The 21857-nt window shown below is 39.4% G+C and overlaps 1 protein-coding gene across 3 annotated transcripts in view; it reads right to left on the bottom strand.

The window, feature by feature from the left end:
* Nucleotides 1-21857, bottom strand: part of TAOK3 (TAO kinase 3) — a 244326-nt gene that overhangs the window by 111442 nt on the left and 111027 nt on the right. For all 3 annotated transcript variants that reach the window (XM_036759652.1, XM_036759661.1, XM_036759670.1), the window contains exons 4-8: nucleotides 8621-8692; nucleotides 8064-8165; nucleotides 4676-4721; nucleotides 2202-2298; nucleotides 560-673 (exon numbers count right to left, since the gene is read on the bottom strand). In XM_036759652.1, coding sequence (XP_036615547.1) covers nucleotides 560-673; nucleotides 2202-2298; nucleotides 4676-4721; nucleotides 8064-8165; nucleotides 8621-8692 — 431 coding nt within the window. The remainder of the gene's footprint in view (nucleotides 1-559; nucleotides 674-2201; nucleotides 2299-4675; nucleotides 4722-8063; nucleotides 8166-8620; nucleotides 8693-21857) is intronic.

The following is a 21857-nucleotide window of genomic DNA, read 5'->3' as shown; positions in this document are numbered from 1 at the left end:
CAGAAAATTCAAATGATGACTTGTCATTAGACAGGGGATTTTTCCACTCAATCATTTTCCAAGATGAAGTCAAGTTCCAGTCTCTAAGTGATGGGAGACAGGAGACCAGACTAGGAGATCTATGCAAGTTGGGATTAGGAGGGAAAAAAATCATCTCAAAGAACTCAAGTAGAATAGGATCTTGGAGTTCCTTCACTGAGCAAGCAACATTTGTACTTGTTGGCAGAGTAGAGAATGCTAAAGTAGCCTCCTTGTAGATGCCTAGAGTCTTTGACTCAAAAGGAAACATTGAAAGAAACCCCAAAGGAAACCCCAAACCTAGGTGTGGTCCCTAGTTGGATCACTCCGATCAGTTTTACACGAAGTAGCGTGGACCTAGCTTCAGCAATCTAGAACCAGGTGGGCTGTCCTCCCTACTCTGGTGCTGATGCCCTGGTTTTTCTCCGGCCACTCCTGTGCTTTAAGCAAAATTTATAACAGTCTCAGCTTTTAAAAATGGAATCTGTTCCATTCACTGATGGGATTCAAAGGCCGTGCTGGGCTTGCCATTGCTACTTACCAGTAAGGTGTCCCCACAAAGGAGTTGGCAGGAGATGCTATTGAGGCAGACCCAAAGTCAGCCAACTTCACCTGACCTGGCTCTGTTAGTAGAATGTTTCCAGCTTTAATATCTCTGCAGGAAAAGATAGAAGGATAGGCAGAGGAGAAAAGAAATATCACCTCATCCATTTTGATTAAGGAATAGGTTAGAGTACGCAATTAATAAGACAACAAAGTTGATTAAACCTTTCTCAGATAACCAGAAGGGGATTTAGTAATTACTGCTTGCTGTCAGGGGGCCCGGATTCCTGGGGGTGCTTAGGGGGTCATAGTAATTACTTAAAGGGACAGCTTCCTTTAAGGAGAGGGAATTCTGGGAGGCACAGTGCTAGACACAGATGGAAGGGAGACTTGTGGAAAGCACCTTTTATTTGCTATCCTAGGGCGCTTTGCTATCTTTTTAACATAGAAGTTGACCTGGCTGAACGCCTTGGGTGGGGAAAACTTGTACCCTTTGTACCAACCATTTCCCCCCTTTTTCTTCTCCAATGTCACTGACCTTTTCAAGTAGAAACCATTTATGTCTTCCTGTTTACTACCTACCAATAAACCTCACCTGGAAACATTTCATTTCTCTCTTGTCCAAGCTCCTTTATCTCCCTCTTTAACGGTAATTGTGGCTCTAAGGCAGTTATATAGAAGGTGCTATTAAAAATAATACCACATAGTAAAGAGAAAACCCTGAAAGAGCAAAATGAACCTGCATCAAGGTTAAGACATTGTCTCTTGTTGTATTCTGCACAGAAGTGGAACTCAAGGTTGTTCTAGCGTATGGTGGGGAGGTGGGGTGGAGAAGAGGGGGGAGAAAAGAAAGAGACATTAAAAAAAACCTGACTGTCCATCTTCTCTTAAGTGGGTCAATGTGGGGCAAGAATGGCCCCGAAATCTTAGAGTCGAGAGCCGGAAGGCCCCTTAAAGTGCATGCAAGCCACCTCCTTCATTTGATAAGCCAGGTGATAGATACTTAATTCTCTACAAGGCATTTAAATGAGGCACCAGCAGGGACAGGGTTTTCACAGAAATGATAGAATCTCTGGGCTGAAAGGGGCCTCGGAGCCATCTAGGCCAACTTGCATCAGATAAGGGGCACAGAATGACAAGGGGTGGACAGGTCATGCGGCACTATGGAGAGAAGGCCTATGGGAAAGAGATCTTGGCTTTACTGAAGTGTCTGGGGAACTGTAGGAGCTTAGTTAGCCAGGAATGTCCAAGGCTTGTTTGGAGTCCTACTATGGGGAATCCCAGAAAACTGGCCCCTTGAGGGCAGGCCCAGGGTTTGTGCCTTTCTTTGATCCTCAGTGCTTGGCTCCTTGTCTAGCCCATGGTAAAGTCAGTGCTTATTAACTGACTGACAACCCCCCTCCCCACATCCATTGGTGAAGAACAGTGGATAGGCCGAGTCTCTGTGGATTTGTAGAAGTATGGCAGCCAGAGCCGAACTCTGGCTACTTTGCTCTTTGCCCTCCATGGCAAGAGGCAGCAGCTTTCCACATGGCCTTTCTAAGTCTCCAGGCGCTTGAACCTTGGCATACATGTTTATGGATGAAGGTTCTTTGGCTTGCTGGCAATGAAGAGTAAATAAAGTATCCCTCCTGTCTTACCTGTGAATCAACATATGAGAATGCAGGTAGGCCAGGCCTTGCAAGGCACCATGGGCAATGGCAGCGATCTCTACTTCCTGAAGTGGTTTCTTATGGACTAAAGAGGAAAAAAAAAGTCAGCAGTGGGTTTTGTTAATTCCCTCTCAAATTTGCAGTTAGCCTGAATGACAGAATCTCCCAAATGACAATTTGTGCGCATGAGCATCTTAGGGGTACAGATCTAGAGCTTGAAGGGACCTCAGAAGCCACCTACCTCAATCTCCTCACTTTAGAGATGAGGGATGGAGGGAAGACAGGAGGCATTAAGTGGACTTGTCTAAGGGCTAATGGCTTTAAGTAGCCAAGGCAAGATTTGAACCCAGGGTTTCTGGCTCCAAATCTAGGGTACCACCCTGCTGCTATGACACAGTCCAACCTGTCCCTCTCCAGCATAGCCCAGTATAGTCAGAAGCACATCTCAAAAGGCTGTCACAGCCTGGGATTGAACTTGTATTGTGTCATGGGCCCACTTGCGCTCTGGAGAGAGGACAGAGCCACACAGATGGCTGAATCCAACAGGCCAGAGTTATGTTGCACTAGTCCTGCTGACATTTTGAGTGCCGGGAGGGTTTTTTGGTCACATTATCTTCCTCTGCTCTAAAACCATCTACAATTATTTGTTCTAACTACAGGTTTTCATTATTTGTGCGCTCAGCCAGCCAGCAGTTTCTATTCAGCTATCAAGGAGGATATAAAAGGGAGGGAAAAAAAAAGAGGTTGAACATTTTTTACTTTTTTTTCATAAAGTACAAATCAGATGAATCTCTCCAGGTGCTTGACAAATTTCCAAAAGTCTTTGGCACAAGATTTGTGGAAGAGAAGAACAGAAAAGATGGGTACTATCGTAGAGTACTTTGGAAATGGACTTGCCCATTCAAGGCCCAGCTTCTCCTTGGGTTTCTCAAGACCCAGGGCTCTTGAGAGGATTGAGCTGATCTAATTTAGAGCTGTTAAGATCACATATCATGCCCAGCGGGTTTGAAAAAGTGGACTTGCATCCCAAATAGCCAAAAGCAAAACCAGCCAAAAGAGGACATGAAAGCTCAGACTTTGAGAGAACTCCAAAGGTTGGCTTGTCCAACCTGCACCTGAACAGGAATCCCCTGGGAACTTCCCTGACCAGTGGTCACCCAGACGACACTTGAGACCTCCAAGGAGGGAAAACCTGTTATATCTTGTGAGACAGCCCATTCTGATTCGAAATAGCCCTAATTGTTAGCAAATTTTCCCCTTATGTACAGAGGAAATCTTTCTGTAATGTCCACTCGTTGTTCCTAGTTCCTTTCTCTGGGGCCATTGTTTCTGTTCTGGACAAAATCTCTGAGGGTCTTCCCCTTCCAGAATGATTCTTTGGTCAAGGCGAACTAGGTCATCTTTTGCTTCATTTCTTACCTAGCCTTAATCACTGAATGGGTGTTGCTTCAGACAAAGTGAGACCTGGGAAAGACCTTAGCTTAAACCGGGTAAGGTTTTCCACTGCCTTGGGGCCATCATGGTCCTGACCTATGTCTTACCACTGGACTCTGATGACCCTGGAGGAGAGAGTGAGGCTGATGACTTTGCACAGCCCTACCTCACTTAAACCCAATTCACTAGCAAGTCAAGACATCACCCTGCTGACGACAAACAGCAACACCGACAATCTGGGGCCAAGCAGAATAAAGCTAGTCTTTCTTCCTCATGACAGTCAGGTAGGACCACACTTTGTAATATATATTCAGTCTTTAAACTCTAATTATTTATTATCTTTCCTTTTTCTGCTCTTAGGATTAGATGGTTTGCAGGAAGAATTTCTGTCTCCATATCCTTAAGGAAGAATTTTTTTTTTTGAGGGGAGGGTATAAAATTGGAGATGGTACGCTTCTTTAAATTCTGTCATCATTGCCAAATTTTCATCCAATTTTAATTGATTCAGAGTTTTTAGGTAAATAAAGTTGTTTAAGGTAAATTAGTTAGTTTTAGGTAAAGTAGTTGTTTAAATGAGTCTCTCACTCTTGGAACTGACCCGAGCCTATGTTAAGTGCATTGGAGAAAACTTGTCAGGTTCTGCCAAACCCTGTCTTTTTTTCTCCAGGTTGAAGGTCCCCAGTTCTCTTAACTGATCCTTGCATGGCATGGCTCTCACCACTCTGGCCATACTTCTTTGGACAAGACCCAGTCTGACCATGGCTTTTATAGTGACAGTGCTTCAAAACAACCCTTAGGGAGAATGATACCAACAAGAGATGGGTATATATAGTGTTGGAAAGTTTGCAAATCACTTTTATGCAAAGAGCACCAATTTATAACCTGGGCATCCTCACCCGCAGTTCTTGAGTCAAGACCATCACCAATTTATTTCCCTTAGAAGCCTATTTCATACAAAATGATAAAGGGCAAAAAATGTTCTTGTTTAAAGATTACCATGAATCAAGAAATAGTATTTTAGCTCTTACCTTCTAATAAGTCAGAAGCTGATCCTAAACAGTATTCCATCACCAACTGTAATAGAATAAGGCATCATTATTTTTTTGGAGGGGGGAAGGCAAGGCAATTGGGGTTAAGCGACTTGCCGAAGATCACACAGCTAGTAAATATCAAGTGTCTGAAGCCAGATTTGAAGTCAGATCTTCCTAATTCCAGGGCAGGTGCTCTATTCACTGGGCCATCTAGCTGCCCCAGAAAAGGTAATTATAAGAGGCCAGATTAACTGGAATCCAGGTGGCCAATTAGGTATTTTGTGTGTGTGTGTGTGTGTGTGTGTGTGTGTGTGTGTGTGTGTGTGTACATGCATGCGCTGTTTCTATACTTGAGCAAGATTTTGCAAACTGTGAGATGGTTAATAAGCTATGAGCCAAGAGAAGGCAGACTGGCAGCTGGGGAAGTAAACCAGCTATATTAGTGAGTAGGAAATGACCACTATGTACATTTTCCTAAATCCCAAACAATAAAACTCCTCTGACCACAGTATAACCTACTATAATCATATCAGTAAGAGCTTGCATTGAGACAGTGCTTAGTGGTTTCCAAAGCATGATCTTGCTTAATCTGGCTAGGTGTAAATTCACAACAGCTGACACTTACACAGCTGCTTACGGCTGATGAAATGCTTTTATGTATTATCTCACTGGACATCTCACAGTAATCGCTTAGGGGTAATTATCACCAATATTATCACTACCATTTCATAGATGAGGACACAGGTTCTGAGAAGGCCAATGACAGAAGTGAAGCTCAAACTCTGCTCATTTAAAGTCTGGAGAGCTTTTTAGTATGTATGCCAAGCTGCCTCTACCATTGCACGGGTTTCCAGCATGGATGAAAAAGGACCTAAGTCCAAATCTGGCCTCAAACATTTACTAGCTGTGTGACCCTGGGCAAGTCACTTAACCCCAATTGCCTCTAAAAAAAAAAGCATATCGCTGTCCTCAGGGAATTTATATTCTTAAGGGTAAACAGTTTCTGAGTGGAGACCTGGGAAGCTTTCCTATGCGTATAGCGGAAAATTACTTCAGCTGCAGCACGTGAGTTTTGTCTTTCTAACCTGGTTGCTCAAAGGCATTAAACAAAAAGTAAAAACTAAAAGAATAAATTTCTTTTGTGGTTTTTGGATGTTTGAGATTATTGAGATTGCTGGTAATCATAATAATAATGGCTCATATTCATATGTAACTTTAAAATTTACAAAGCATTCTCTTCAAAACTCTACAAGAGAGAAAAGGACAGTATTTTATTCCCATCTTTTAGATGAGGAAACTGAGGTTTTTATAAGGCTTATCCAGGATCACATAGTGTCATAGCTGGGATTTCCAGCTCTCTACTGCATCTAGTCTCAGTGTTTTCCCACTATTCGGTGCTGCCTGACCTCAGTTTATGAAGAATTGGCCTCCCAAACCCAGGCTCCTCTACATTATCTGAGGAAAGATCTTGGGAATGGGTGCCTGCCCACATTCCGTTCTGAACTTCAGGTGTGAGACTGTAGAAGTAAAGAATGCTTATTAGGAAGACCAACTTGGAAAAAAGACACTCATGTATAAGCAAAGACACTCAGGATGTGGGGTGTTGCAAAGGAAGTTTCATTATCATTAAAAAGTATTTTTTAAGCACCCAGGTGTTATGCTAAGTGCCCTATTTGTGAATCACAGAATCTCAGTTGGAAGGAGCTTGGCAATGGAAATTCAGTCCAAGCTGTATTTAGACAGGAATCTCTTCCACAGCATCTGTAACAAGTGGCCACCCAGCCTCATCTTGAAGAGTTCCACTTATGGGGAGCCCACCTTCCTCCTGGGGGCAGCCCATTCCCCAGTGGGATCATTCTCATGGACAGATAGGAAAGCTTTCTTGACATCAAGATGTTTCCCCATCTCCTTAGTGCTCTTGGTTCTGGATGAGTAAAAGAAGTCTAATCATGATCTATATATCCATGGTGTGAAACTCAAAGAGAAAAGGTCCCTGAAGACTGCATATTAACTTAGAAAACCACAAACTAATATTATTGCATTTATTTTCTTAAAAATTTCCCAATTACATTTAAATCTAGTTTGTTTGGTTTTTTTGTGGGGGGGGAGCATTCAGAAGTTTGGTAACTCTGCTCTACCAACAATCATTGAATTCCATGATACCATGTGCCTAGCAGAGCTTCTCTGTGACCCAAACACGCCCAGTGCCTTCATCTGATCCTCAGCTGTCATGGTCTCCAGCCCACCCCAACCCTCCACCCTTTCCTAGCTTGGACATAGAATCATTTATTAATGTCTTGAGTTCAAATACAGCCTGACTGTAGCACAATAGAGTGGGACAATCACCTCTCTTATTCTGGACACTAGACTTCTAGATGATACCCATTTGGCAAATACAAAAATAGCAAATGAGATATTGAACAGAGGGATGTATTTAATAAATTAAGATTGTGAAAATTGTGGGACAGAAGCAAAAACCTATTTGCTTCAAGTTAGGTCCTCACCTCCACCTTTCTTTAAAATATCCTGGTGGAACTACTATTTCTTCTTCCTTGTGTGTTCTATTACAGAGGAGGCTTCCCTAGTTTTTCTCCTACTGCTAGCACTTTCCTGTTGAGATTAACTCCCATTTACACAGTATACACGCTGTATGTGTATAGTTGCTAGCTTATTGTCTCCCCTATTAGAATGTGAGCTCTAGGGCAGCTAGGTGGCGCAGTGAGTAGAGCACCGGCCCTGGAGTCAGGAGGACCTCAGTTCAAATCCGGCCTCAGACACTTGACACACTTACTAGCTATGTGACCCTGGGCAAGTCGCTTAACCCCAATTTGCCCTGCCTTCCCCCCCTCGAAAAACAAAACAAAACAAAAAAAACAATGTGAGCTCCCTGAGGGCAGGGACAATGGTCTTTTTTTTGTCTTTCTTTGTATGCCAACACTTAGCACAAAGAACACAGTAAGAGTGAAATAACTATCTGTTGACTACTGTTGATTGAAGAATGTTTACTCTCTCACAATGTACCCCATACAATACATTTTCCGTGGCTAATAAACACAAAGAACAGAAATAACTGGAGGGTAATAATGTTATTCAGTCATTTCAGTCATGTCTGATTCTTCATGGCTCCATTTGTGGTTTTATTGGCAGAGATACTAGAGTGGTTTGCCATTTCCTTCTCTAGCTTATTTTATAGATGAGGAAACTGAGGCAAACAGGATAAGACCCTGGGTCACATAGCTAGTAAATATCTGAGGTTGCATTTGAACTCAGGAAGATGAGCCTTCCTGACTCCAGGCCCAGAACTCTATCTACTGTGCCACCTAGCTGCCCCTGTTGGGTAGTAATAGGGCAGGGCAAAGAAATAGCAAAGTTACTTCTGACTTACCCAGGCAGTGTGTTCTTTCAAGTAGCAGCCCTTATATTCAATGGTGTTGGGGTGCTTCAACTGACGTAAAAATTTGACTTCCTTAAGAATATCCTGCCATTTCTGTGGTGAAGCAGATAAGAAAGAATTTTAGTTTAAGCAGAAAAGTCTTTAATTTCAAATGTTCATATCTATAGCATCACATTCGATATTTAAAATATCTATATAGCACATATGCTAAACAGTGACTTAGGACATTGCATAAGCCATGAATATGTTATATGAACTTTTATTATTACTTTAATTCAAATATGCAAATGCAATCTCTCATGCAACATATGATAATAGAGCCATTCGACTAACCCTCATACTATCTGCATTGCCTCTGACTTAATTAAATCCACTTCAAAACAGACTGGAGTGAGCTAGACCAATGGGCATACTTGTGTCAGCCTTGTGTGGAAAGAAAAAAGATGTGTTAAAGGAATGTCTGAAGAACTCATTCCCATTGTCACAGGAAAGCCCCTGTAACTTGCTTCATTTAGACCCGTTTCAATACAGAATCGCCTTGATCTTACCTCATTGGTTTGTTTCCCAGTGTAAGACATTTTCTTAATTGCCACCACTTCATTGGTGTGAGAATTTGTGGCCTACATGAAGGGGAGAGAAGGAAAATGAGAATTTGTAGGAGATGGGGCAGGTGAAATGAAATACTGAACTTTAGGTTTTTCTATGACCTCTTAAAACTCTGACTCAGAGAACTGAGAGGACCCACCTTGGAAAGTCCATACAGTTCAGCAATTTGGGTAAGCTAAGACACAACTTTCACCTGACTTTGGGACCCAACTTCACTCTCTTGCTTTTGCCTCCCACACAGTTTGCATTAAAGTAAAATGATACTACAATCGACAACTGCATCTGTACCAAGAACTCTAATCTTGCTTTTCCTAGTACATGAAAAATTTGGAAGATAATCTATTGTGGTGTCTAAGGTTCTCATAAAACTACTATAGCTTACCCCTCCCCCCACCAACCAATACAGTTTTAAATTAAAGCAAACTACTTGTCTAATCTTTCTCCTCCCCCTTCCCCACCATGTATTTAAGTGCTTTAAAAATAATTTCTCAAAGATTTCAGAAAAACGAACTTAAGATATCGAAAGACCACCTAAAGTTGACCATCTTTCTTCCTTTCTTTCTCTAGTTCTTCTCCTCTTTTCTTTCTTTCCTTTCTCCCTTTCCCTTCCTTCCTTCCTTCCTTTCCTAAGGGTCTGCTTAAGTGAAATATCCCTGATGTATCAATAAAGATGAAGTGCAAGCTGTTTTGGCTCTAGGGTATTATTTCCAAGGCCCATTAAAACTACAGCCATGGTTCTGAGATAAGGGATCTGACACAACTCAGTACAGTGACTTATAAATTTAGACCAACCAATTTTGGAGAAGTTGTTTGAGTATCTTTTCAAATATGAGTGGCTTAGCAAGGTCCATAATATTAAAACATTTTAAGGAATTAAATCAGACCCTAAAGTAGTTCTAAACAATTTACTTTCATGACATTAAGTAAAGATTTTTCCTGCCTCCCGATGCCTGTCGAAGAGTAAGCAAAATGATCACACAAGATTGTTTTCAAAGGCACAAAGAAAATGGCGTGTCTGTACAGAGCATGGCTCACAGGTGAAACCTTCAAGTTATCTTTAAGTGAAGCCTCTGATTAAATTTGAGCAATCGGGTCAACATAGGGTCAGAGATCTAGAGCTAGAGGACCCTTAGGTGTCAGTCAGTCAATAAACATTTATTAAGTGACTTCTATGTTCCAGGAACTGTGCTAAGCACTACAAAGAAAGTTAAAAGACATTGAGTACACAGTCTAATGGGGGAGACAACATGCAAACAACTAAGTATAAACAAGCTACCTTCACAAAAAATTGGGGATAATTTTAGAGGGAAGGCACTAAGATAAAGGAGGATTGAAAAAGGCAAAAGGTGAGACTTGAAGAGAGCCAGGGAAGCCAAGAGTCAGAGAGTTCCAGGCATGGGGGACAGGCAGTGAAAATGTCCACAGTTGGTAGATGGGGTGTTTTGTTTAAGGAAGCTGGTGACACTAGATGCAGAGTAGTCTGTGTGTGTGTGTGTGCGCGTGTAAATTACAAAGTTGACTGGGAGTCACTGGAGTTTATTCAGTATACGAGGGGTTGATCTCATCAGATCTGTGCTTAGGAAGATCATGGATGAACTGGAGTGGGGAGAGACTTGAATAAGATGGACCCATCAACAGGCTATTGTAATAGTCCAGGCATGAGGCTATGAGGGCCTGTGCTAGGCTAGTAGCAGTGTCAGAGAAGAAAAGAGAGAATATATACCTTCATAAAAGTGGAATTGGAAGGATTTGGAAACAGAATGGGGTAGGGGGGCAAGAGAACATGCAGAGTTGAAAGTGACCTCTAGGCTGTAAGCCTGGAGGATGGGGAGGCTGCTGGTATTTTTGACAATAGGGAAATTAGGAGAAGGTGAAGGTTTGGGGGATATATAGTGAGTTCAGTTTTGTACAAGTGAGTTTAAGATGTGTGTGGAACATCGTGTCCGAGATGTTCATAGGCAGTTGGAGATGTGAGACTGGAGGTCAGCAGATAGTTCAGGGTTGGACAGGTAGTTTATCATATAGATCAGGGCTGTCCAAAATGTGGCACAGCAGAGCTGGCGATTTACGCAGCCCACCTACAAGCACAGAAATTTACATAAATGCTTTAGTAAATGAAGCGGCGCTACCGCAGAGCTCTCACTAAAATGGAAAATCAAAATATATCGTCTATTGTTTCAATAAAAACCTAAGGTTGGACAGCCCTGATACAGGTCTTAATTTTTTGAATTGAATTGAATCTATGGGAGCTGATGATATTATTAAATGTAACGGGGTAGAGGTTGGAGAGGAGAGGGCTCAGGATGTACCCATGATTAATTGTCATGACCTGGATGAAGATCCTGCAAAGGAGACCAAGAAGGGACAGTTGGGTAGAAGGAGAACCAAGAGGTAATCGAGTCTAACCTTCCTAATTTTAGTTAAGTAAACTGGCTTTACTTAGACTGGTTGACCTTGGTTAAGTTCCAAGGTCACAAAGCTTGTAAGATTTGAACTCAAGCTTTCTTGATTCCAAGTCCAATTCTCTACATCATTTAGTAAGGCATTTCAGGGACCTGATTTCTTAAAAACAAAACAAATCAAAACAACACACACACTACACACACACACACACACACACACACACACACACACAAATATAACTTTCCAATTATCAGTGACTAAAAAGAGGTGTCCCTTTAAGTTTGTGCTTACATAAGAGCAATAAAGAAAACCATGGGGTAACCCAAGAGTAGTATTAATGGAAGGGGGAGAGGTCAAGCCTGCATTGCATGTTCCCACTACAAATCTATTAAACAGAGACAGCAAAAAGCTTAGGGAAGTTCCAGGCTTTATGTGGAATCCTAGCTGGTAAGAGGCTGGAAAAATCAGTATACCTAAAAAGGAAAGACACATTTCCACTTAAATGTAATTAGACCACATCATCATCTAATGGCTTATTAAGGGTTATTTATAATCAATGATGATTTGCAGTCAGAAAAGTATAGAAAAAAAAACCAACTCAACCCAGCCACGAACTTTAGCCCATCCAAACCAAGAATAATATTTACCAAGTAGTGCTTAATTGAACTTGACAAGTTCACCTGCCCACAAAACCATCCAGTTTACTGAGTCTGTCAGAAGATCACTTGGACATCTATGGAGGGTAGGGGGGTGGAAAATAAAAGTCTGGAAATAGAACTGGAAAATCAATTTCTTGTGGGTCTATCTCTAGCCGCACAGAATTTCCAGTTCTACCTTTACGAGGGTGTAACTAAGAGTTAGTTAAATTTATCCTTCCTGTAGTCAACTTAAATAAAAAATTAATTTTTGATGGGGGAGAAAAATACTCTCAATGGCCTCTCATCAGCCCAACATAAACACATGAAGTTCCTCAAATATTCCAATCCAAGATTTGAATTCAGCTTGAATCTAGAAGCCAAGTTCCATGTTTAACCCCATTCTGAAAGACCAGCCTTGGTAGTCCTAAGCAAGAGCAGATGGACTTCCGGGGCAATTGTTAAGAGAACCATATTGAAGGCTTCCATAGCTAAGGCCTCCAAACAAAACTGGAGCAAGCTCCCAGTAGATCAAACATTTTAATCTAATTCCATAAATTGTTACTGAGCTCCTACTATGTGGAAAGTAGGGTCCTGGGTGGAGATCATATTACCTTTTGGGCCTTACATGACGAATTGAATCTTTTTTATTGCTAAACCAGGGATGAAAAGAAAGTCATAGGAATATAGATTTAAAGCAGTGGTGTCAAACTCAGGTAGAAACAGGTCCATGGAACTGTATGTAGGGAACCCTATATGCCACATTCTGACTTAGGAAACCACACAGGTTTAACTATTCTTTCTTTGTCAATACATTAACGCATTAAAATCAGATGGGAACTGCACTTTGATCTGGTACAGGCCTGTGGGCTGCATGTGGTCTGCAGACTGTATGTTCAACGCCTCTGCTTTAGAGCTGGGAGGGACGTTAGAGGCAGTTGAGTACTCCTACACCCTCATTTTACACATGAAGAAAATGAGTCCAAGGGACGTCAAGTGATTTGTTCAGGGACACATATCTACAAGTGTCTGAGGCAGGATTTAAACTCAGGCCCTGATTCTGGCACCATTTTAAATAATTTCAATCTCATCTAATATAGAATAATTCCTAAAATATAAAATGTGAACAGATAATTCAACTAGCCAATAGGAAAAGGCACTTCCAAAAATAAAAGACTGAATTTTGTTATTTATTGAATATTATATCTTCAGAATCTAGCTTTGCCTTGGTTAAGACTCAACCTCATAGCTTTTTTTCATTTTAATTTTTTAAAGAACTATTAAATACCTGGCCCTCTGCTAGGTTCTGGGGAACAGAGACGAAAATAAAATCACACACACATGGTGATGTGTATATATAAATAAAAGAATTTTTTTAAGGAAGGCGGGGAAGATATGCCCATAGTTTCCAATTCATTGTTGCTACAAAAGGAGTTGCTATAAATATTTTTTACACACAAGGATCATTTCCCTCTTCCTTTGATGTCTTTGGGGATATCTATGTAATAGTCGTCTTGCTGACTTAAAGGGATGAATAGTTTAGTGACATTTTAGGCATAGTTTTAAATTGCTGACCAGAATGGTTAGACCAATTCACAATTCTACCAACAATGAACAAGTGTGCTTGTTTTCCTCTGGCCCCTCTAATTTGGTTATTTTCCTCTCTTGTCATCTTTGCCAATATAATGAGTAATAGGTGGAACCTGAGCTGCACTTTGAAGGAAATGAAAGATTCTGAGAGGTGGATATAAGGAGAGAAAGCCTTTCAGATGTGGGTGATAGTCTGTGCCAAGGTACCAAGGAAGGAGATAGAATGTTAAGTATGAGAAAAAGCAAGTAGCTGTTTGGAATGTGGACTATATGAGAGAGAGAGTGATGTGTGATCAGTGTGGAAAGATAGTTTACAACCAAATGATGAAAAACTTTAGAAGCCAGACAGAAGAGTTTATATTTTATCCTGAAGGTAAGAAGGAATCAACTGAAGCTTTACATTTTTTTCTTATTTTTATTCCCCCTCCCAATTAAATAACTACAAAAGAAAATCCTTGTAATAAATACACACAGTCAAAGCGAGTGAATTCTCTCTTTGGCCATGTCCAAAAATGTATTTGTCATTCTGAACTTTGAATTTGTTGCCTCTCTGACAGGAGGTGGTTACTATGTTCATCACCAGTTCTCTGGAATTATTTGTTATAGCACTAATTAGAATTTTAGAGTCTTTCAAAATAGATTTCTTTACAATGTTGTCATTGCATGATTTTTTCCCCCTAATTCGGCATACTTTGATTTTAAATCAATTAATAGAGGTCTTCTCTGTTGCACTTATTCCCATTTCTGTAAATATTAGTGATGTAGAAATTAATTTCCACATAGTTGTTGATGTCTTGGATTTCCTCACTGGAAAACTGCCTGTTCATATCCTTTACCATCTATTGGGAAATGGTTCTTCATCTTAGAAATTTGAATCAATTACTCCTGTATCTTGGATATGAGATGTTTATCAGGGAAAATGTTTAAAGTTTTTTTTCCCTTTCCATTTTCCAGTTTCCCCTGAAGATTTGTTTCTCTTCCAATTTTAACCACATTGCTTTTGCTCAAGCAAAAACTTTTAAATGTCATACAATCAAAATTGTCCATTTTATTTTGTATGACCTCAGTTCCTTGTTCAGTTATGAAAGCCACTCTTACTCTTATATCAGAAAGGTAATTTCTTCCTTGCTCCTATAATTTGCTCATGATAACACCTGTTATGTCAGGGTCATGTATACCTTTGGAACTTATTGTGGTATAGGGTGTGAGGTGTTGGTAAATGTCTAATTTCTTCCAGAATGCTTTCTGGTTTCCCCAGCAGTAGTTTTTTTGTTTTCTGTTTTTTTTTGAATGATTCCTTTCCCCAGTAACTGGGGTCTTTTGATTCATCAAACACTATGCTACTGTGTTTGTTTGCTTTTGCATGGTCTATATCTCCTTATCAACCTTTCTTTTTGAACCAGTAACAATCATTTTGATGATTAATGCTTTGTAGCAATTTGAGATCTGATTCTGCTAGTCCTCTTTTCTTATTTTTTCATGATTACTTTTAAAATTTTCAAACTTTTCTTCCTCTAGATGAACTACATAATTTTTTTCTCGGTCTAAAAATTATTTTTGTCAATTTGATTGGTACAGCACTAAGTAAATTAATTTAGGTAATTTGGTCATGTTTACTATTTTGGCATGACTTACCTACAGAAAATGACCATATTTCCAATTATTTGGGTCTGTTTCTGTAAAGAGTGTTTTGGAGTTATAGATAGACAACTCCGGTTGTAGAAAGACCCTCAACTATTTGATACCATCTTAGTTGTTTTGAATGGAATTTTGCTTTTTGTCTCTTCCTTCTGGGTTTAGATTGTGAGCTCCTTAAGGGTAGCCTGGCACATAGTAAGACAATAAACGTTTAATGACTTAACTTTTATTGGTAAGATACAGGAATAGTGACGATTTTTTGTGCGTTTATTTTATATCCTGCAACTTTGCTGAATTTATGAATAGTTTTGATTAATTTTTAGTTGACTCTTTAGGGTTCTTTAGATAGTTATATCATCTATAAAAAGTGAGATTTTTCTCCTCTCTGCCTATATTCATTCCCTTGATTTCTCTTTCTTCTCTTATTGCTATTCCAAGAATTTCCAGAATTATGTTAAGTAGTAGTGGTGATGAGAATCCATATTTTACCTCTGATTTTATTGGAAAGGCCTCTAAATTTTTTCCATAACATATACTGTCTGATCTTGGTTTCTGATAGATGTTATTCATTATATTAAGGAAAAGTCCATTTAGTCTTACGCTTTCTAATAACACACACACACAATCACAGACAGAAATGTGTTGGATTTTGTTCAAAGTTTTTTCAGCATCTATTGATATAATTATGAGGTTTTATTATTTACATTGATGATGTGTTTTTTTAATGGCTCCCTTATAGTGAGCCAATCCTGCATTCCAGATATAAATCCTCATCACCACATATAATCATTTTAATGTTATAACATTTATTCAAAATTTTTATGTCAACCTTCATTAGGGATATTAGTCTATAGTTTTATTTCCGTTTTGTCTCCTTCTGGCTTAGGTATTAAGACAATATTCATATCACAGAAAGTGGAAAGGTCCTCCTTCCTCCCCTGCCCCGCATTTATTAAAACAGGTTACATAATATTGGTATTAACTATCCTTAGAACAGAAGTCACTTGAAAATTCATGTGGCTCTGGAGGTTTTGTGGTTTGTGAGTTCATTTATGACTTACTCAGTTTCTTTTTCAAATATTGGGCTATTTAACCATTTTTTCTGCTAATATGGGCATTTTATATTACTGTAAATATTTATCCATTTCATCTAAGTTATAAGTTTTGTTAGCACAAAATTAGGCAAAATAATTTCTGATAATTACTTTACTTTGTCAATTGTTGGAATTATCCTTTTATATTTTTGACATTAAAAGTTGGTCTTCCTCTCTTTTTTTGAAGCAGATTAGCTGTTTATCTATTTTATTAGATAAAAAAGCAGTTCCTTGTTTTATTTATTAATGTGGCTTTTTTTTGCTTTCAATTTTTTAGTTTCGGATTTTCAGAAGTTTTACTTTGCTGTTTAGTTAGATTTATTCTTATTCAATATTTTCTGCTGCATGTCTAATTCATTGATTTGTTCTTTCTTTTTTTGTTGATGTAAGAGTTTTAGAGATACAATTTTCTCCTAAGGACCACATTAGCTGTATTCCATAAGTTTTGGTATGTTGTTTCATTATTATCATTTTTTGATGAAATTTTCTATTGTTTTTATAATTTGTTCTTTGATTCACTGGTTCCTAAGGTTAAATTACTTAGGTTCCAATTTATTGTTAATTCTTTCCTCAAAGAACTTTTGCTTAATAAAATTTTTATTGTAAATGACCAATAAATCATGGGTTGAATATTTCTGCTTTTTTATATCATTGGTGAGGTCTTTATGCTCAAATACATAATAAATTTTTTTAAAGGCGCATGAATGGCTGAGAAGTATTCTGTTCGCAATTAGTAATTATCATTTCTCTACTTTCTTTTTTTCTAACATTTTATGTAGGTCCTTGAATTCTTTCTTGCTTATGTTTTGGTTAAATTATTTCAGGACTGAAAGAGGTACATTGCGTTTCTCTAATGTTATGGTCTTAATGTGTATTTCTCTCAGCCATCTGATTAACTTTTAAATGTTTCATGTACAGGTGTTATATATTGATAATGATTCATTATTTATGGTGACTTTAAGTGTAATGTAGTTTGTTTGAAATGTAATTTTATCATTTGTATATTTAACACAGATGCATCTGAAATTGTGATCACTATCTCTGCTTTTGAATTCAGATAAAGCCTAAATATTGCTGAAGTCTTTCATTTTAATTCTATATACATTTTTATGTTTCAAGTATGTTTTTTATAAGCAGCATTTTGTTGGACTGGCCTGTTCCCAGGATTTTATTCTTTCTTTTTTCCCTTTTAATTCTCTCCCCCCACACTCACCACTCCAGTGTGTTTTACTCGTAATGATTCTGTTAACTCTCCTGCCCTCCCTCATCCCCCACTGTTGTTTGATTTCTTCCCTTTAGAACTTGATGTATTTCTATAGTACAATGTCTCTGTGTGTGTCCCTATGTTTGTAAACTTGTGTTTAAATTTCCTTTGTCCAGTTCAGATGAAAGTGAGGTTCATGCGATGCCAATTCCCTCCCACTTCTGCCACCAAATTTGAACTCACTTCAAATTATGCATCTCTATTGTGTGAGATAGTATTTTTCCTCCTTTTTGTCTTCTTTTCCTCTCAGTATAGTCACTTATCCTTTCCATTTTCAATTTCTTCTAAGATTATCAAAATAGAATAGAACCACTCCCAGGTTTTCTCCATCTTATTTATAGTTCTAAATTTATGATACTTGAAGATATTAAGATGCCGAGAAGACATTTCATCTTACTCTATTAAAATGTAAACAATTCATACCCATATAGTTCCTTCAAAATGAACAAATATATATCTTTCTATATTTTTCTAGACTTCTGCGTTTCTATTTCAAAGTGTCTGCTCAGGAATGATTAGAAACCCTCTACTTTATTAAAGGAACATATCCTCCCCTGTAGAATAGTTTGATTTTTATGGATAGGTTACTCTTGGTAGCAAAGCTTTTATCTTTCAAAATATCACATTCCAACCTCTCCTTTTCTTGCTTGTGGAAGCTCTTGAGCCTTGTTGGGTCCTATCTGTGGCTCTTTGGTACATTTGGTACTATTTCTTCTTTTGCTGTCTGCAGTATTTTTTTCTTTGAGCTGAGGGCTCAGGGTTTTGGCTATGATGTTCCTGGAATTTGCAGGGTTTTTTTTTTTCTCCCAGAAGTGATTGGTGAATTCTTTCTATTTTAAATTTACACTGTGGTTTCTAAGAGATCTGCAAAGTTTTTATATGGTTTCCAAGCTTTTCTAGGGGTTGTGATTTTCAGGTAGTCCAATAATTCTGAGATTCTCTCCTTGACCTCTTTTCTGTCAGTTATTTTATATATTTCCAACATTTTCTTTTTAAACATTTTCAACCCTTTGCTTTTGTTTTTAATATCTCATGTTGTTTCATTGAGTTGTATTTTTTTTTCTGTTTGTCTCATTCTAGTTTTCAGTAGAAACTTAGTTTGTAGGTAAGGCTTCCTTCTGTCTGTTTTAAGGTATTGATTCTTCTGGTTCTTCTTTCATCCCTAGCTATTCCATTAGTATCACTTGTTTCTTTTCTTCTGGGTAGTCTTGTAGTCTTGGTAGCCAGGATGTTTTTTTTTCCTTTCAGATTCCGCTTAGACTTGTAGAGTTATTCTTTCTTTTAGGTTTACCCCTTGAACGTCTTTCCATCCAAGGCATTTTTTCATTGCATCTGGCATTTTCTTTGGTTTGCTCACATAACTAGGCTCAGTGTCTGGGTTGGAGGCTTGTACTTGGATTCAATTCCTCTCATAAGGAGAACTAGCACCTCTGGTGTGAGGGCTGCTGAGCCCTTTTCAGGGGTAGTCACTCACCTTTGGTGTCTATCTGCTACCCAACATTCAACTGGCAATCAATAGGCCTCAAACCCATCAGTGAGTTAGGGGGATGACTATTCCCCTGGTGGAATGGGTAGATGAGAACAATCTTTTTGAATGGCCATGAAGGCAGCTAAAGCAGGGGCTGTGAAGTGCTTAGAGCTTGGTCAGGCACCAAAGAAGCCAAGGTCACCTACTGCATCCTGGGCCATCACCAGCCATCTTGACTTTTGTCCTGCCATTGGACTTTGATGATTCTAGAAGAGAGAGTGAGGATAACAACTTTGTGCAACTCTGCCTCACTTAAATCTAATTTCCCTGCAAGACATCGCCCCATGATATCATTTGTCCTCTTTGAAAATGAAGAATGACAACAATTCCTCTCATTCTCTTGGATGTTGTAGGCAGGCCCTGCTTGAGAGTGGGATCCCATCTTCTTCAAGAATTGTTTGATTCAGGTCCAGGGTGCGTGGATGCTGCTTAAGGGCCTTCTACTGTAGCCAGGGTTCCAGGACCTTCTTTGTCTCTGGTCTCTTTCTCCTGCAGCTGTGGAGTTCCAGGGAAGGACTCATGCTGGATTCTGTTTTGAACTTTTCTCTCATTGTTTCATTGCTCTGGGACTACCCCTGTGCTGGACTCTGCCTGGGAACTTTCTCCTCCATCATCCCCTTGTTACAGGTTCTGCTCAGGGTCTTTCTGGGCTGCATCTAAGCTGGGCTCTGTTCAGTCAACAGGGCTATGAGATCACCTGCCCCGTGGGACCAGGCAGTTTCATACTGTGTAGAACTTTCCACCTACACTGATTTGTCTCCTTCCAGGACTTTTGTAGGATTCTAAAATTCTTTTTTTTTTAAAGTTCTGGACTCAGTGTCCAGGAGCTTACATTTGATTCTCTTTATTATTTAATATTGTACATTTTTAGAACTTTACAGGGGATGTTGGGATGTTAACGGGAGGGTAGGTGGGAATAAGCTTCTATACCATGTTTCATATTCCCACAGGGTCACCAGGAGAGGAGTGGTACAGAAGGTGATATTTGAACTGAACTTTGAATGGAGCTGATGACTCCAAGAGGTAGAGGCGAGGATGCTTTGTAATGGGTACAAAGGGTAGTAGATGGAATATCTTCTATAGGGAAGAGCAAGTGTAGACCAAGTTGGCTGGAATGTGGAATGAATGAGGGGGAGTAATGTGAAAACTGTCTACAATTGGGGTTGTGGCCAAATTGTGGAGGGCTTTAAATGTCAAACACAGGAGTCTGTTATCATAAAGGTAAGAGGGAATCACTGCAATTTCCTGAGAGGTAGATACCATGGTCCAACCTGTGCCATACAAATATCAATACCTTGGCTGTGTAGAGGATGGATTGGAAAGGGGAGACTGGAGGCAGGAAGCTCAAGGAGGAGGATACTGTAATAGATAAGATGAGAGGTGAGGAGGGCTTGAACCAGTAGGGCATTTGGGTAAATAGGGACAAGGGTACGGATGAAGGAGATGTTATGGAAATATAATCCACAAGACTTCATATGGCATTGTATACGGCAGGTGATCAAGAAAAGAGTAGAACTGAGGATGACTCCAGGATTGTGAACCTGGTGACTGGAAGGTAGTGCTTTTGGCTGAATTAAGGAAGTTTGAAGGATGGATGGGTTGTGGGGAGGAAGATGATAATTTCTATTTCGGATATATTGAGTTTAAAATGGCTACAGAATACCTAGGTGGGTCTATCTAGGAGGAAGTTGGCACTATGGCATTGGAACTCAGGAGAAGCATGAGGGCTGGATATGTGGATTTGGGAAATCACATCTACATAGAGATCTAACTGAATCACAGAAACTGATGAAATCATTTAGAGAGAGAGAGAGAGAGAGAGAGGGAAGAGGAGAGAGAGAGGAGAGAGAGAGAGGAGAGAGAGAGAATGTAGAGAACTAAGAAAGGATGTCCCAATAGGGAGCTGAAGGGTAATCATAAAAAGAGGGTGGAACAGGGATGATCCTTCTGCAAAAGAGACCTTAGGAAGAGTGAATAGACAGGTAGAAGGAGAAACAGGAGAAAGCAACATCATGAAACCCAGGGAGGAAGGAGCGGTCAATACTGTCCAGAGATTTAGAGAGGTCAAGAAAGATAAGCCAGCACTGTGTATTGAATCTGGCAGTTAAGAGATCACCAGTAACCTTAGGGAGAAGAGTGATGAAGTTGGAAGCCAGCTTTCAAGGGTTTGAGAAGTGACTGGAAGGTAAGGAAGTGAAGGCAATAAGCGTAAACCTCCTTTTTAAATAAAAATAACTAGCCAGCATTTGTAAATCTTGTTCAAATTTGCAAGATAAGCATTACATGTCATTTCATTTGAGCCGCACAGCAACCTAATTGAAGCAGGTGCTGTTACTGTCACCATTTTACAGGTAAGAAAACTGAAGACAAGAAAAGTTAAGAGGTTTGTTCAGGGTCACACAGTGAGTGTCTGAGACAAGATTCGAACTCAGGTCTTCCTGACTGATAATGGACCTCATCGCTCTAACTATTCTAACACCCAGCAGCTGACAGTTTGGCAGTGAAAGGGAGAAAAAAAAATAGGATAATAGCTTAAGGAGATGGCAAGATCAAGTGAAGTTTGAAATAAAAACAAAGATGTTAAAAACCGAAACCAACACCGAAGCCACCAAATAATTGCATTTAGGACAATAAAAAAGTAAAGATACTTGAATTATGTGGGTGAGTGAATGTATTTTGAGCTCAACAAAGTAGCGCCACAAACCTATACCTTTATCGTCTTATATAAGTGGATCGAAGAAGAATACACTAATCTCTGTCCCGTTTTCCTCCATCCCAGATATAATAATGACTCACCTTTTAATCCTATACTAACTTCTCAATTTACATATATAAATGCAAAATGTTTCACTGAGTTATCTTCATAGTTGATGGAGAAGGTCTATCCCTCAAATATGGCAAAAATGTTTTCCAGAAAATCTACTCTATTGACCAATATCTGCTTGTATTCAATAATATCCATTTCTTCCAGATTTTACACATCTGCTCTCATCCGAAGGACGCTCCAGGAGCCAGGCCAGACTGCTG

Source organism: Trichosurus vulpecula, chromosome 1, assembly GCF_011100635.1.
Source record: "Trichosurus vulpecula isolate mTriVul1 chromosome 1, mTriVul1.pri, whole genome shotgun sequence".
NCBI lineage: Eukaryota > Metazoa > Chordata > Mammalia > Diprotodontia > Phalangeridae > Trichosurus > Trichosurus vulpecula.
This window is presented reverse-complemented; position numbering and strand designations above follow the sequence as displayed.